This window comes from Typha latifolia, chromosome 7 (assembly GCF_019914945.1).
Source record: "Typha latifolia isolate L0001 chromosome 7, TyphaL0001v2, whole genome shotgun sequence".
Taxonomy (NCBI): domain Eukaryota; kingdom Viridiplantae; phylum Streptophyta; class Magnoliopsida; order Poales; family Typhaceae; genus Typha; species Typha latifolia.
Window position 1 is genome coordinate 2,012,780 of NC_133092.1, and position 14,112 is coordinate 2,026,891.

General features: G+C 36.1%; 2 protein-coding genes across 4 annotated transcripts; one reads left to right on the top strand and one right to left on the bottom strand.

Annotated features, from left to right (window-relative positions):
- The first annotated feature begins 1,816 nt into the window (after positions 1–1,816).
- Positions 1,817–5,644, top strand: LOC140792962 (aluminum-activated malate transporter 9-like). Its single transcript, XM_073144228.1, has 6 exons — positions 1,817–2,250; positions 2,344–2,484; positions 2,701–2,970; positions 3,071–3,210; positions 3,315–3,461; positions 4,933–5,644. The coding sequence occupies exons 1-6, from the start codon at positions 1,950–1,952 to the stop codon at positions 5,542–5,544; spliced, it is 1,611 nt and encodes a 536-aa protein (XP_073000329.1). The 5' UTR covers positions 1,817–1,949; the 3' UTR covers positions 5,545–5,644.
- A 545-nt stretch (positions 5,645–6,189) lies between these two features.
- Positions 6,190–13,975, bottom strand: LOC140792981 (GDT1-like protein 1, chloroplastic). Of its 3 annotated transcripts, none has more exons than XM_073144265.1 (13): positions 13,781–13,975; positions 12,616–12,706; positions 11,766–12,035; positions 10,540–10,593; positions 9,726–9,787; positions 9,314–9,382; positions 9,145–9,196; positions 8,861–8,935; positions 8,342–8,471; positions 8,172–8,242; positions 7,371–7,418; positions 6,727–6,837; positions 6,190–6,482 (listed from the first exon to the last, which is right to left on the bottom strand). In XM_073144265.1, the coding sequence occupies exons 1-12, from the start codon at positions 13,894–13,896 to the stop codon at positions 6,766–6,768; spliced, it is 1,110 nt and encodes a 369-aa protein (XP_073000366.1). In that variant the 5' UTR covers positions 13,897–13,975; the 3' UTR covers positions 6,190–6,482; positions 6,727–6,765. The 3 variants fall into 3 exon arrangements, with proteins under 3 accessions (XP_073000366.1, XP_073000365.1, XP_073000367.1); XM_073144264.1 differs by having other exon boundaries at positions 13,775–13,975; XM_073144266.1 differs by having other exon boundaries at positions 11,777–12,035; positions 13,775–13,916.
- Positions 13,976–14,112: the final 137 nt, after the last annotated feature.

The window sequence follows — 14,112 nt, forward strand, 5'->3', positions numbered from 1 at the left end:
CTTAGCAGGATTAGAATCATTTACATTTCCTGTTCTATTCTCTTGGGCTTTTTCTTTTCTCTTTTCGCAATCATGTTCATATCACTGTTATTTCTAGCTTGAAGAAACAGAATTACTCTCTCTTCTGCAAGTCAGGTGCTTGTAGAAATAAGGGGGAGGCATCTGATTCCTTGACAATCAAAAGAAAACTATTAACTAACATTAACTTCTTCTTTTCTAAAACATTGTTAATCATTATAATGAGAATGAAAACAGGCATAAAACAAACGCAGACAATATAGTTTTAACTACAACACAATGAATTTTTGAGAACAAAAATAGAAAAACTTAAAAGTAATGATTAGAGCACGTATATACATTGTTTATAGATGTGAAAAAGAGGGTAAAGATAGAGGAGGAAGAGTTTTATAATAAACACTCCTTGCAACATGTGGTCCTAAGGCGTTTAACTTTAACCAGGTTAAAGCAGAAGTATTTTTCTTTGATGCTAAAGAAATATGTGTATGTCCTCACATTCTTCGTAAATCCAAAAGAGATCTAGTTTCTCGGTAGAGCAATGAAAAACACACGGTCAACAACAACTTCTTTTACTTAGTCACATCATATAGACAATTAAAAGATCATATCCACAATATTCAATATGTATTCAACCTCTCGCCATTCATAGTTTCAGAAGATCTTTCAAATTCAAGTGCAGGTCCGCTATGCAGTAAAGAATCGTACACTCTGTACAATTCTTTATTGTTTCACTATAACAAATAATTGAACTCACAAAAGTCTCTAATCTCTGCATGGAATGCCAGCTTCAAGTATGTCTTGCAGTGTTTACAATGCTACAGGCCTTCACACTTGATAAGTAAATTATCTTACGAAATGAATGACATGGTGACATCTTATGAGTTAATTTAAACCGATAACACCTCCCCTCCAACCAATCATGATGCATATGTGCTGAAGTCTGTACAAACTGGGAATGATGATACTTTTGAATTTTTTGTAAGCCAAGATTTATCTAAAGTTTTAGTAGAAAATTTAAGGAAACAAACATAAAGTGTAGCTTTATGAAACTTATGAAGCACCAGAACTCCACGGAGAATAATAATTTACATTTCTTTTCTCACTTGTAACACCAGGAAAGCAATTCCTTCCATGTCTGGGAGTGTCGCTGCATCATGCATTAATTTGAGCTAGTTGCGAAACTTCATTCGAGGATAATTCCCTCGCCATTAAATTCCCAAGAAAAGGTCAGGCATATGGCAGAGTTTCAAAGGGACTGCCATTTATCATGGTATTTACATTTCCATGCTGTTCTTACTGAGATGACCTTTTGCATTAACTTGACACACAACCGATTCCTTCTACCCTTCAGCTCGAATCAAATTCAAATTTGCTACGTACACACACTCTCTCGCTCTCCATTAGTGAGTAACCATTTCTTTTGCCTTCACTACACCTACCATGGAGTTGGATTCGTTCCTCTTGTTATTGTTTGGTCTCATCACTTGATTACTATGTGGTGACCAAATTGGACAATTTTGAGTTCAAGTCTAAGCTCCCAAAGAAATTTTTAATCCACATCGAGTGTGTGCTTCATGCAACAAAACCGAGATTAAAATCCATGCAGAGCATAAAGCATGGCAGATTCCAATTCTCCATCAACATAGCATTATTGAGCTGAAGCATCTTACCTCATCCCATATTTTCCCTAATCTTTTTCTATTATTGAAGAGTATCATTCTCCCTAATACATAATATTATACCCCTCTACGCCACTGTCTGTCTACTTGCACGGTTGCACCACCATCTCAACCTCCAAAACGCTTTATATACCCTCCGTTCTTTCATCAATCTCTTCACTTAAGAAAAATCACTACCTCAAGTCCACTAATTTGTATTGGTTTCACTGGCCTCTTCAGTTGTTCAGGAGGCTCTACTTCTCTCTCTTGAGAATGAGTGCAAAGAGTTGCAGTGTAAGAATCAATATTGGCGTTACACCAAAAGCTGCAGTGCAAGAACCTGTGAAGAAGTCTACTGCTGATAACACTGAGAGCTCATCTCCAAGGAAATGGATATGGGATGTATGGCAGTTTGCCAAGGAGGACACCAACAGGGTAACCTTTTCTCTCAAAGTTGGCCTTGCTTGTCTCCTAGTATCCCTTCTCATACTCTTCCGGGCCCCATACGAAATATTTGGGACCAACATCATCTGGTCCATCCTCACCGTGGCAATCATGTTTGAATACACCGTTGGTACGTTCAATCCATGCATTCCTGTAGGCACACAGTTTGTGTGCTTTGCATTATATTCCACTTATAACTTTCTAGATTGTTGATCATATATAGGTGCCACATTTAACCGTGGATTTAATCGAGCTCTTGGAAGTTTACTAGCTGGGATTTTTGCAATAGTAGTGATTCAAATAGCTATGTCCAGTGGCCACATTGCAGAGCCATATGTCATTGGGGTCAGCATCTTCCTCATTGGTATGTTTTAGTTCTCTGTTCTCCTTTAATCAAGAGTATATATTCTTTGGTTCTATCTTCTGAACTATCATTTCACCAGTTAGTGGATCCTCAGTTGCAACATTTGATTATCTCTTAAGTAAAGAAAGAATCTGAGAATCGAATTGATTGGTTGATTGTATATAAACTTGTCAAATTTTAACTTACATCTATACTGAAACCATGCTGTGCATGTAGGAGCTATAACATCCTTTATGAAGCTATGGCCATCGCTGGTCCCATACGAGTATGGCTTCAGGGTTATCCTCTTCACCTATTGCTTGATCATCGTATCAGGCTATCGCATGGGTGCTCCTATTAGGACTGCCATGGACCGCCTCTACTCAATCGCGATAGGTGGATTAGTTGCAGTCCTTGTTAACGTCCTCATTTGCCCTATATGGGCAGGAGAGCAACTGCACAAGGAGCTTGTTAAGAATTTCAACTCGGTGGCGGATGCCCTTGAAGGTTTCTCCTTGCTTTCTAATCCTTAGCATCCTCGTTCTCTCCTCTACTACCATAGTAATAGCAGAATGTCTCATCTCTTCTCTTGCTCCGTTTACAATAGAGTGTGTGAAGAAGTATGTTAGTGATGATGGATCCGACCAACCCGAGTTTTCAAAGACGGTGATGGATGACTTCCCTGATGAGCCAGCATTTCAGAAATGCAGGACAACTTTGAATTCATCAGCAAAGCTGGACTCACTGGTTCTCATCTTATCTAATACTCTTGCTATTTAAGTTTGGATTTAATCAAACAAAAGAAAATAGAAAGATGTTCATTACTGATGGCCATTCTGATCACTTTCTAGGCCAACTCAGCAAAATGGGAGCCACCCCATGGGAGATTTGGGCACTTCTTCTACCCATGGGCCGAGTATGTAAAGGTTGGGGCTGTGCTCCGGCATTGTGCATATGAAGTCATGGCTATGCATGGCTGCCTTCATTCAGAGATTCAGGTAACATATAGTACTAATCAGTATTCAGCTTATCAATTGATGTCAATCAGCAGTATCTTAGTGTTACACCACAATGAAAAGTTACTTGAAAGATGAGTTGATCTTGATACAACTTATTTAGATGATAAGCATAAGGACACATGGTTAAGTACACCACAGTAGAGATGTTCTCAGTAATCATAATTTCAGAAGAGAAGCCCAATTAGCACACATGGTCAAGAAATACTGGCAGGCAAGGGGAATTAAGTTCTGAACCTCTATTTTAGTGGAAGATGTCTTAAGAATGCTTCTCTGTTTGAGAATAGAATCAGATGCTCCTAGTTGGTTTTGAAGATGATCCAAGTGATAATTTTGTCCGTATCAATTTTTCTGGAACTCCCAAAGCTGATCCAGTTCATTCCATTCTTAGATTAGGTGTTGTCCAATAAAAACCCAAGCTATGTCCTAACCTTTTCTCCCTTTCGTTTACCTGTTCTTTTTTCAATTCCTAATGAGCTTTTATATACCAAAAACATAATTTCTCATAAGGTGTGAGAAATTATGTAACAGGATCCATTTAATGAATTGGTTAATAGTTTTTAAGGAACAAGTTGGAGTTCCTAGTAGCAAACTGCACCAGGAGAGATTTGAAAAAAAATGATCCATGGAATGTTTAACATACTCTATTATTCTAACTTCTAAGATATAAAAAGATATCCAGTAATTTAAACAAATCAAACTATGTAGTATAATGTTTCATAAATTAACACTGAAACAACTACTAAAAACAATAGATAGCTGACTTTCACCATATACTTTACTTCCTTAGCAAACATACAAAAGGTACTTTTCTCCTAAAGAATACTGAGGGAAAAAAAGAACTAACCTTATCAAAAGCAGATGCCATGCAAACACTCCACGTCAATGATAAAGAAATCCCACATATCAGTAGAGCTCTGAATTATATAAAATGTGTTCAGTACTTCAATATATACAATGGCTTAACATCATATGTCAGAAAAAAAAGGGAGCCTGTAGAGTGTAGATGAACTATGATAGGGCCATATAGTCAGCATACAGCACAGAAATCATGAAAATTATTCGACTAAAACAAATACACCAACTTAGATTCTAACAGCTAAATAAGACTACTTTAACTTAGGAAAAGACAACCAAAATGAGTTAAGCTTCTACTCCATAGGAAGGTCAACTTAAGAAGAGAAACAATTATTTTATTTAAACATATATCAGAAGCAGATTGATACACTTAAAATTCGGGGACAACTCACAGACACATCATGCCTGAATGACAAATCTTTTGCAGTTCCAGTTGATTTGTAATTGAAGTCCTTTCTGAAAATAAGTTCTATTTCAAGCTGTTGTACAACGATACTACCTTTTAGCAACCATGATGAAGAAAAGGATCAAGCTGGGTTCCCAATCTTTGTTCACATCTCAATTTATGTATAACACTAGTTTCTTTCTTTTGTAGGCACCATATAATTTAAGATGTGCATTCCAGTCAGAGATCCTAGATGCCACAAACCAAGCTGCAGAGCTATTGCGCAGTTTGGGGAAAGACATAAATAATATGAATTGGAGCCTTCAGACAAGTCTTCTGAAGCATGTTCATAGCTCAACCGAGCGACTCCAACACTCCATAGACTTGCACTCCTACCTTCTCACCTCAAGCCATGACCACTATGACCATTCAACCAAATTACGAACTAAATCCTCCAAGACCGTCTCTTTTAACATTAAGGACTTCTCCAATCACTTAATGGAGGCAGAAAGTGGAAAAGCTGAGACTACCAATACACAATCTGCAGTGGCAGTGCAAGGTGAGTCTTACCATGAGGCCATGAGGAAGCAACAGAGGAGGCTCCATTCATGGCCTTCAAGGGAGGTGGATGACTTTGAAGAAGATGGAAAGGTTGCCACTGACTTGATCCCAAGGATGCACGCACTTGAAAGCACCACAGCATTGTCATTAGCCACCTTCACCTCACTGCTCATAGAATTTGTTGCTAGGCTTGATCACTTGGTTGAAGCTGTCGACAAGCTTGCTCAGATGGCCAAATTCAAACAAGAGTGTACAATCTAAAATAGAATCTTAGGAACGAATGGCGCACCTACAAATGTAATGTGTACTATGTAATCATACTCCATACATTTTACCAAGAGCATCCAAAGCTTTTGGAGAATTATGTGTTGATCCTTATTTTTTTCTTGGATATCTCAAGTTTCAGAAAAAAAAGAAGAAAAGAAGCCACCGAGTATAATGCCGAAACTCGCCTAAAAAAATGTCCAGTAATCAACAGCTTCTTTGGCTGGTTTTGAGCAAAAATCATTGATACAGTAGAGTGCTCAGGTCTAAAAGCTTAAACCGCTAGAGAACATATTTGATCCTAAGGTTAGTGCTAGGGTTTGGATCGGCAGAAGCCGTGGGAAAGAGATGGTCCTCGAGATGCGTAATTTTTCTTTGGAGAAGAGCTGAAGAGATAACATCTCTCTCTAATCTCTATATATACTCTTAATATCATTATTTTAATTTGTTAATTTTCTTAATATTTTCAAAGAGGGATTTCTCCTTTCACACCCTACATTAAGTATTTATTTCATCATACACCCTATCTTTTCATTTTTTTATAAAAAATTTGACCCTTACTCGTTGATTATATTGTAGAAAGCACCATATTTGGCGTGGTTTCTGAAAAATCTAGCAACGGAAGAGTCGGCACTGATAAAATTAGTGAAAGGACAAGGCGTAAAAGGCACATTATGTAGAGCGTAAAATAAGAAAATTCCTTTAAAAAGAGAGAGAAGAAGAAGAAATAATCACAAATAGGAACAAAAACAAGAAGGAGAAGAATGTGTACATCTCTCTGTTACTCCTCTACAATTTAATGCATTTGCCCCCATATCCATGGGGCAAAAGAAATTGCCCTCCAATTCTTTTGTTGCTTCCTTTGTCTCTCACCCTGAATGTATATTTGCCCATGCCTGCACTTGAAGTACTGCTCAGCCACAACTCCATGCTGTCTGCATGAGGTAGCCAAGAGTATGCTAAGATATAAAGCACACAAATATTACTACACACACCTTTCATATTTCATATAAAAGCATTCAATTGATATGTAGTTATGGAGAAAAGCATTCAATTGAAGTGGTAGCTTTTGCATCATTTGTAGCATAAGATGTAATAGGTGCAGTTGAAATACAAGCTCAGTCTACATGACTTTGGATATTACCCTGTTGTGTGAGACTTATTTTGTTCTTTGCTTACCTGTTACATGAGTTCTGATTGAACAAGTTGAAACTCCAGCTAATTCACTATCTCTATTAGTGTTACTGCAGCAAATACTAAAAAGAGAGACCCTCCAATGTATGCAATAACCTGCATTAAAGATAATATGTTAGTAAAAGCTATCTGCAGAACCACAAATATAAAAAGCTTAAAGGGAGATTGTGCAACATTCCTGGACTCGCAACAAAACTGCTGAAACATGTTATAAAATCATCATATCAGAGCAAGTGATATCGAGACACATAATGAAGAAAATCTTATTAGAATAAAGAATATTATTGTTTAACTAGTCATTTACGTGGCAAAAATCCATCTGGTTCCTACTTGTATTTGATTACTTCATCAGAGATTAGATTAATTTCTACAAATCTCTTTGTTGATATTTCTGTTTAAGTTAAAAGCTTAGATTTTCATCTCAGAGAATCACTCAACATAAGTCCATTAAAGAGATAATTTTCTCCTAACTTCCAGAGGTTGATTTTTATAAATCAAAATACTAGCACTATTTCCTTGCTTTTCATTTAAAATATGTAGTGCAGCCAAAAAATAATCACTTTTTAGCTTAAGTGATAACAAGTGCTACCAGCTTTGATAAATAGTAAGATCAGAGATTGAATATGTACCTTCTCAGAAAGAAATGTCCCAAGCAAAGAACCCCCAACAACTGCAAGCTGCAAATTTTGAAAATACATTACATTTGGCCACCTAAAACCTATAAACAGTCAAGTTGCAAGGCCTGAATAGTTGCTGGTTATGAGAGGAACTACGACCACTGAACTAGGTCCACCAATTTGCAACCAGTCCTATAAAGTTTAGAACACTTCTCTTGGCATATACTTGCCTTGTCTAGGAATTTGGCACACCAAGAGAGGTTGACCTCCTAACCAGTTGGAATCAGTCACACCAGTAGAGACCTTAATTTTTGGCTATACACAGATGACGATAACAGGTTTGATGATGGATTCATATCGTGTGTGTCTAGGAGGCAAGGATGGGAAGGTTCTATAGTAAAAAAACAAAGCAAGTGGGTACACAGTACAATCCTTTGATTGGTTGTGCAAGTGGTTAAGTAGGAATGTATAAAAGCAGAAATAACTGGAAATTACAGAACTTTAGAAAGTAAAGTGAATGAAGCTTTTCTGCAACTGACTGGCAAAATGTGAACTATGGAAATCAATGAATACTTGATGGAACATCTCAGAGAGTGAGTTTGCATGGCTAGATAGTGTTCACAACAAATGGCTGCAAGCTTTCATGCAAATTGTTATATACTGGCTAGATAGTTTTCACAACAAATTGTTGCAATTTTTCATGAGAATTTCTTATATAGTCTCAAGAGAACAATAAATGTTATGTAAAATATTTAAGCTTCAAATTATAACATAAAACTATGTTAATTACGACTATAACATTCCACATCTTACCAATGTAGCAAGAGCATGCCCAGCAAGTGCTCCTCCAATGACTCCAAGAGGTGAGGAAGCAGCAGCGAGTGCTGTAAAAGAAAGAAAGAAAGAAAAAAAAATGCCAATTAATCCTTGGAATCATAAATACTTGATCCTACATGCAAATAAGTCAAATTAGGGGGCCACACCTATTGTGGAGAAAAAAGACTTATCACCCCATTCAGCAACAAATACTAAAAGGAATGTGCTGAGCGCTGTACTTGCAGCAGCCACGATTCCAGCTCCATTTCCCGATAACTCTGAAATTGCTAGTTCTGCCTGGCATATTTGAGATGGAAGCACATAGTTCATTAGAATCTTCACTAAGAACAGAAAGTCTGAGAGTCAAATAAATGTTGAATTACCAAAACAAGCATTACTGACTGCTATGACTGCAACTGACATGTGGGTTCTATGCAGCCAATGGTGTACCTTTATAACTAATATTGGTAACAGTTAAAGATCGTACATGTTGTATTGTCAGCCATTTGTTATCCTAACTAAAATCATCTGCTGTTGGAATCAACAATTTCTTCTAATTCATTGAATAAGTTAATAACAGGAATCACAAAACAGATGGTACCAAATAATATTAAGTTAGTCAGATATTTTAACATCAAAACGTAAAGTTTTGCCAGAACGTAATTTGGTGCTCCCAAAGATTTTACCTCCTCTTGTTCTTCCTTTATCTTCTGTTCTTCACCTGAAGCAGCTTCAAGTAATGTAGTGACACCAAAGTAAACCTAAAATCAATTTACATCAATCAGAAGACGTGATCATGTGATTTGTAAACTGTGCACTTATGTTAAATGCAGGAATAGACACAAAAAAGTGGGGAATGAAGATAATTACAAATATGGTATCATTCCAACACCCATGTTTTATTCCTTTCCCCTACTTCTTACATAGTGTGCGGATGTGTTTAGCAAAGCGGTTGGATGTTAGTATGTACCAGGAGGCAGACAGCTGCAAAGTCATCCACTGGAAAATCTGCATCACCCAACCTACATCCATATAGCACTTGAAATATATAAAAATGGAAAGATGAAAGAAATCTAAATTCTAGACAGAATTAGGATACATAAGCATTAAATAGTCAAACTAACAAGACCAGCACTTACCTAAATGGAACGATGCCATCAACATAGTGAAATGCACGGCCTAGAACCACAGACACGACAGACATTGCCCTGGTAATCACTCTAATTTCAGTTCCAGATATTCTTACAATATCTTAGCAGTAATAAGGTAGAAACATTGACGTGCATCTTAGAGTTGGTTTTAGATGCCAAAGTACTTTTACAAGGAACATCTATGGGTTCTTTTCAATAGAAATCTACAGAAATTTCTCATAAAGCCAAAATGATATGCCCAGCATCAGTGTCCGAATGACAGATATATGTAAAATTCAACTTGCAGCTCATTATCCATATTCATGGAGGGACAGAGTAGTATGTCTCATTATCACTCTTCACCAGTTTGCTCTAATCAAACATTAGTTTAACTCATGGAAAGTATTTATTAAGTACTTACGCAAGAGCTCCAAAAGTGCCGAGAAAAACAATAGCTCCAGAATTTCTGGCTGCTAAAAGTGCCTATTCAAGAAACATACAACTGTAGCACCGATCAGTGCATAAAATTATAAACAGTTACACAAAAGTCAACTATACAATGAAAAGGAAAAGAATATCAAAAGTAGTAAAGCAAAAAGTATTACTTAAAATTAATTAGACAAATTCGTTGTTCTCTGAAAGCATAGTGTCTGATTTTCTTTCCTTTTTTTTAAAAAAAAATTTCACAGGTAATAAGGCCTAGTTCAGAAAATTAACCTACTGTGATTGACCAGTATCCAGTGTCTGCACCTACAATCTGTTTCTCACAACGGAAAAGGCTTTCTATGTTTAAGGTATTACAAGAACTTCCATCTTAAATGAAATGAAAGAATTAACCAAGCTTCTCAGCCATTTTCCAAATGGTCACCTGTTAAGCTAGACAGGGGAACTTGGTTCCAATGTAAACCCATATTAGGATTCCGTTGGTACTCTAACAACAAGTTTAAGCAGTAATAATTTAGTAGCTGAAGATTTGTTTTTTCTGCAAATAAAGTGGTCTATGGAGTATGGAATTATGGATAATGGATACACTACAATTCTGTTACTTTTCTTCTAAACACTACTTTGGGACCTTTTCAGTAGAATTATGATCTATTACTATTTCGTTGATTTAGAAACTTTGCATCAAAGCATCTACATAGAACCAGACAGATATATGAGCAGAAAAAGAGTACCTTAATGGCTTCATCTAATAGTTACTATTAATCTCAACAAATACAAAGATTCATCCTTACAGCAATGAAAAATGTTTTGTCCCCCAACTCAGAGAAGAAGATCAGCAAAAAGGCCTGCAAAATTGAATTGATAGAACAGACGGCCTTAGAAAAAGCTGAGCTTGATCAAAGCATTAATCACCAAAAAGGAAAATAGACCAGGTTGAAGCACAGTTACATGTTCATGTTTTGGCTGATTAAAACTTAATAATCAATTAGAAAAACTTTCTTATAAATAGACAAGAGGAAAGAAAAATTAAGGCTTATATCATTTTTAAGGGATCAAACAGGAACTGGCAGCGTAAATTAGAAAAAGGATCATAAAGGTTCATCTATATACAGCAAGAGAATGAATTTGCAGAAAGTTAAAAGAAGAAAAGAGAAATGAAGGATATGTCTTTTATCTTCTCTACATTTTGATAGGAATCTTGCATATGTTAACTAGTGCATGGGCAACGGATCAACATAAAGAAATTTCACTTTTCCCTGTTTGAAATTACATTATTTATTTATGTAGTTAATATTATGAGTAATAACCTTAACATACAGATCCCTAAAATAGTGTTAATTTCTACTGGCATTATATATAGAGTTAGATACTTGTTCCAAGTTTTAAAGCTCAGTTCAGTTTACAGCAGTTACCAGAATACCAGGGTAAATTATATAATGTCTGGTAGTTGCAAGGCTTCTACTGCATTGGTGAAGCACCTTAGTGTAAGTGATGGTTCTTTTGATTACTATATGAAGCTCCGAAATTAGCATATTGAAGTGATAAATCAATGCTTTGGCTTATAACTATTATTTCTTTGCTTACAATTAACAAACTGTGTGGTATAAACATCAAGAGAAGGGCCTCTTCATTACTCATCTTAGTCTATAATGTCTATCCATTTACTATCGAGCTACCTGAGTAACTTGGTTTATAATGTTTATCCGTTTAACTATCTAGTTACCTGCTTCTCTCTCTGTGTAACACTGCCCAATGAGAAAACCCTGTCCTACTTATTAAGACTTTACTGAAAATTCATCATTAGTATAATTTAAACATAAATGTATTTACTTTCTATTTGTTTTTCCTGCATATCAAAAAAGTAAGTTATTTTATTGTTTGACGCGCTTACCATGGGTAAAATCAAAAGAAAAGTACAGAATAGAAGAAAGATAATTTGTTCACATAGAGGACCGAGAGTCTTGTGGAAAATATATATAAATGTTGCCATAAGAAGTTAAAAGGAAGTTCTCCTAACTGAAGCAAAACCTGTACTAATATCACCAAGATCCCCAATAAAAGATATTGGTTGAGCTCCAGTGAATTCCGAGCCTGCATTTGCTGCTTGAGATCCTTGAAAAATAAGAAGTCCTGTGAGAACTGTGAACTTGTAAATATCAGAGAGTAGAATTTCATTCCCCTTGACAGATCCAGATGGGCCTGTTTTTGGAAAACTGATATCACTATGAAGGCTATCTTCCAAAGAGTGACCATCGTCCATCAACCCAAGAGTTCTCTTGCTGTGTTCCTACAGCCAAATTTTAAACAAATAATAATAATAAAACAAGATAACATCAGTCAATCAATCATTACCTTGAGATGAAAGTAGACTAAAGAAACTGCAGAGGACTATCAACTAAGAAATCTTCATAAGCTATTAATTCAAGAAAGATCATATAATGATCAAAATTGTGCATCAAGGTGGGCATTAGATGAGCAGATAAAAAGTGGAAACAGATATATCTGCACAAATTATACAAATCTGTGCCCAAAAAAGAGGGGAAAAAAAGAAAAAGAAAAGAAGAGCCTGCTAAAGGAACTTGGTAGAAGCATTAAATCTATGAAAATCCAGTCATGATGCTCCAAAAAGATAAGGTCATGACTAATATTGAATGCCCATGGTACTTCAAAGGTAAAAAATCTCACTGGCTAAAAAATCATTTGGCCATATAACACAAACCAGTCATGATGCTCCAAAAAGATAAGGTCATGACTAATATTGAATGACCATGGACTTCAAAGGTAGAAAATCTCACTGGCTAAAAAATCATTTGGCCATATAACACAAACCAGTGACAATTAAATTGCCCGAGGAAACAGTAAATTACCATCCAATGAGAACTGAATGAAAGTGGTTGCAAATAATGTCGCCTCAACATTTTAGCCACATGTCTGAACCTAAAAGATTGATTCAAGCATCTGCATAACATGTAAAATGAAGTTTCATCATTAACTGTGGTAAATAATTGGTACAAATTTCATAGCAAATTGGAAACTAATACTCGTCACATGAATAGTAAGATAATAAGCCTCGAATTTTTGAAATAAGTTGATTTAAACAACAAATATCAGATAAAAATTCAAAACACTTCCAAGAAAAGAAACTACACTTAAAGGACTCGTGATTAAACTTCCTGTCTAAGCACAGAAAGATCATTTTCTTTCTCTAGATATGTAACAATAGAGTAATGTTAGAAAATTCAACAAAGTAAATCGACTTCGAAAGCCCAAAGAAAGGCAATATATGATCCAAATGATGGTATCCTTCCCATTTATTCTGAAAATCCCAATAAAATCGTTATTTCATTCTAAGGGTTCTAAATTGCACCCTGATTTCCACAACACAGGTCCAAGAAATTTTCTATTAAGTTAAACCTAGGGTTACTTATATCTTGACCCCCTCCTAACTAACCTCTCTATATCACTTTCAACCGCTAACAAATTAATTAGATAGATACACTTCTAACAACTTAAATGTATCACTAAGCCCCTTCCATCAATATTTCATTAGAAATTCCGATAGAAATAGTCTTACAAAAATAACTAACTTAATAGATGAGCAAAGATACTCATGTCTTCCATCCATATCCTTCTATCTTCTCTTTTAAGTAGTCTTCATGTCAACTTCTCTAATATCAAACTATCAACCGATATTCTCTAATACCTTCAAAGTTCAATTCTAACAAAGAAAGAAAGCACTTTTATCCATCTAATTAGGTAGTCAATTTTTTTAATATTTTTTCTAACACAATTTCTAATGGGCTTAATTTATCTAATTCAGGATGCGTGTGCATGTGTCCACTTTTTTACTTGTGGGGTGAAAGTAACAAAGAGTGATAGTCGGAAGGGTCAAAATGTAAGTAAGCCTTAAATTTATTAAGAACACAGGAAAAGCAATTGAAACAAAAGAACCCCAAATCAAACTCCCGGAGTCCAAGGAAGGCTTGCGTTAGAAACAACGAGGAGGCAAAGGTGAGAGAGAGAGACCGTTGCCTGAGCGAATTCGTAGCAGAGGGAGGAGGAAAGATTGCAGATTTCACCCGGTTCTTTGGGAAGACAGAACGGAAACCGGCTTCCATCGAACCATTGCAGATATTTAATGTCGACATCTCTCTCTCTCTCTCTCTCTCTCCGTCTTTCTCCAATGGAGAGGTCGCTTCCGTAGGGAACCAAAGAAGATAAGAAAGAGGAAAAGAGGAGTGGGGTTTTGTGGCGCGTGGGACTTGGGTTTCTTTGATCACGGTGGGCACGGCATTGCGCCACGTCGCCGATAACGGCTTTTACAAGAATTGATTAAATTTTAGGCTACGTGTCATGGTCAACGG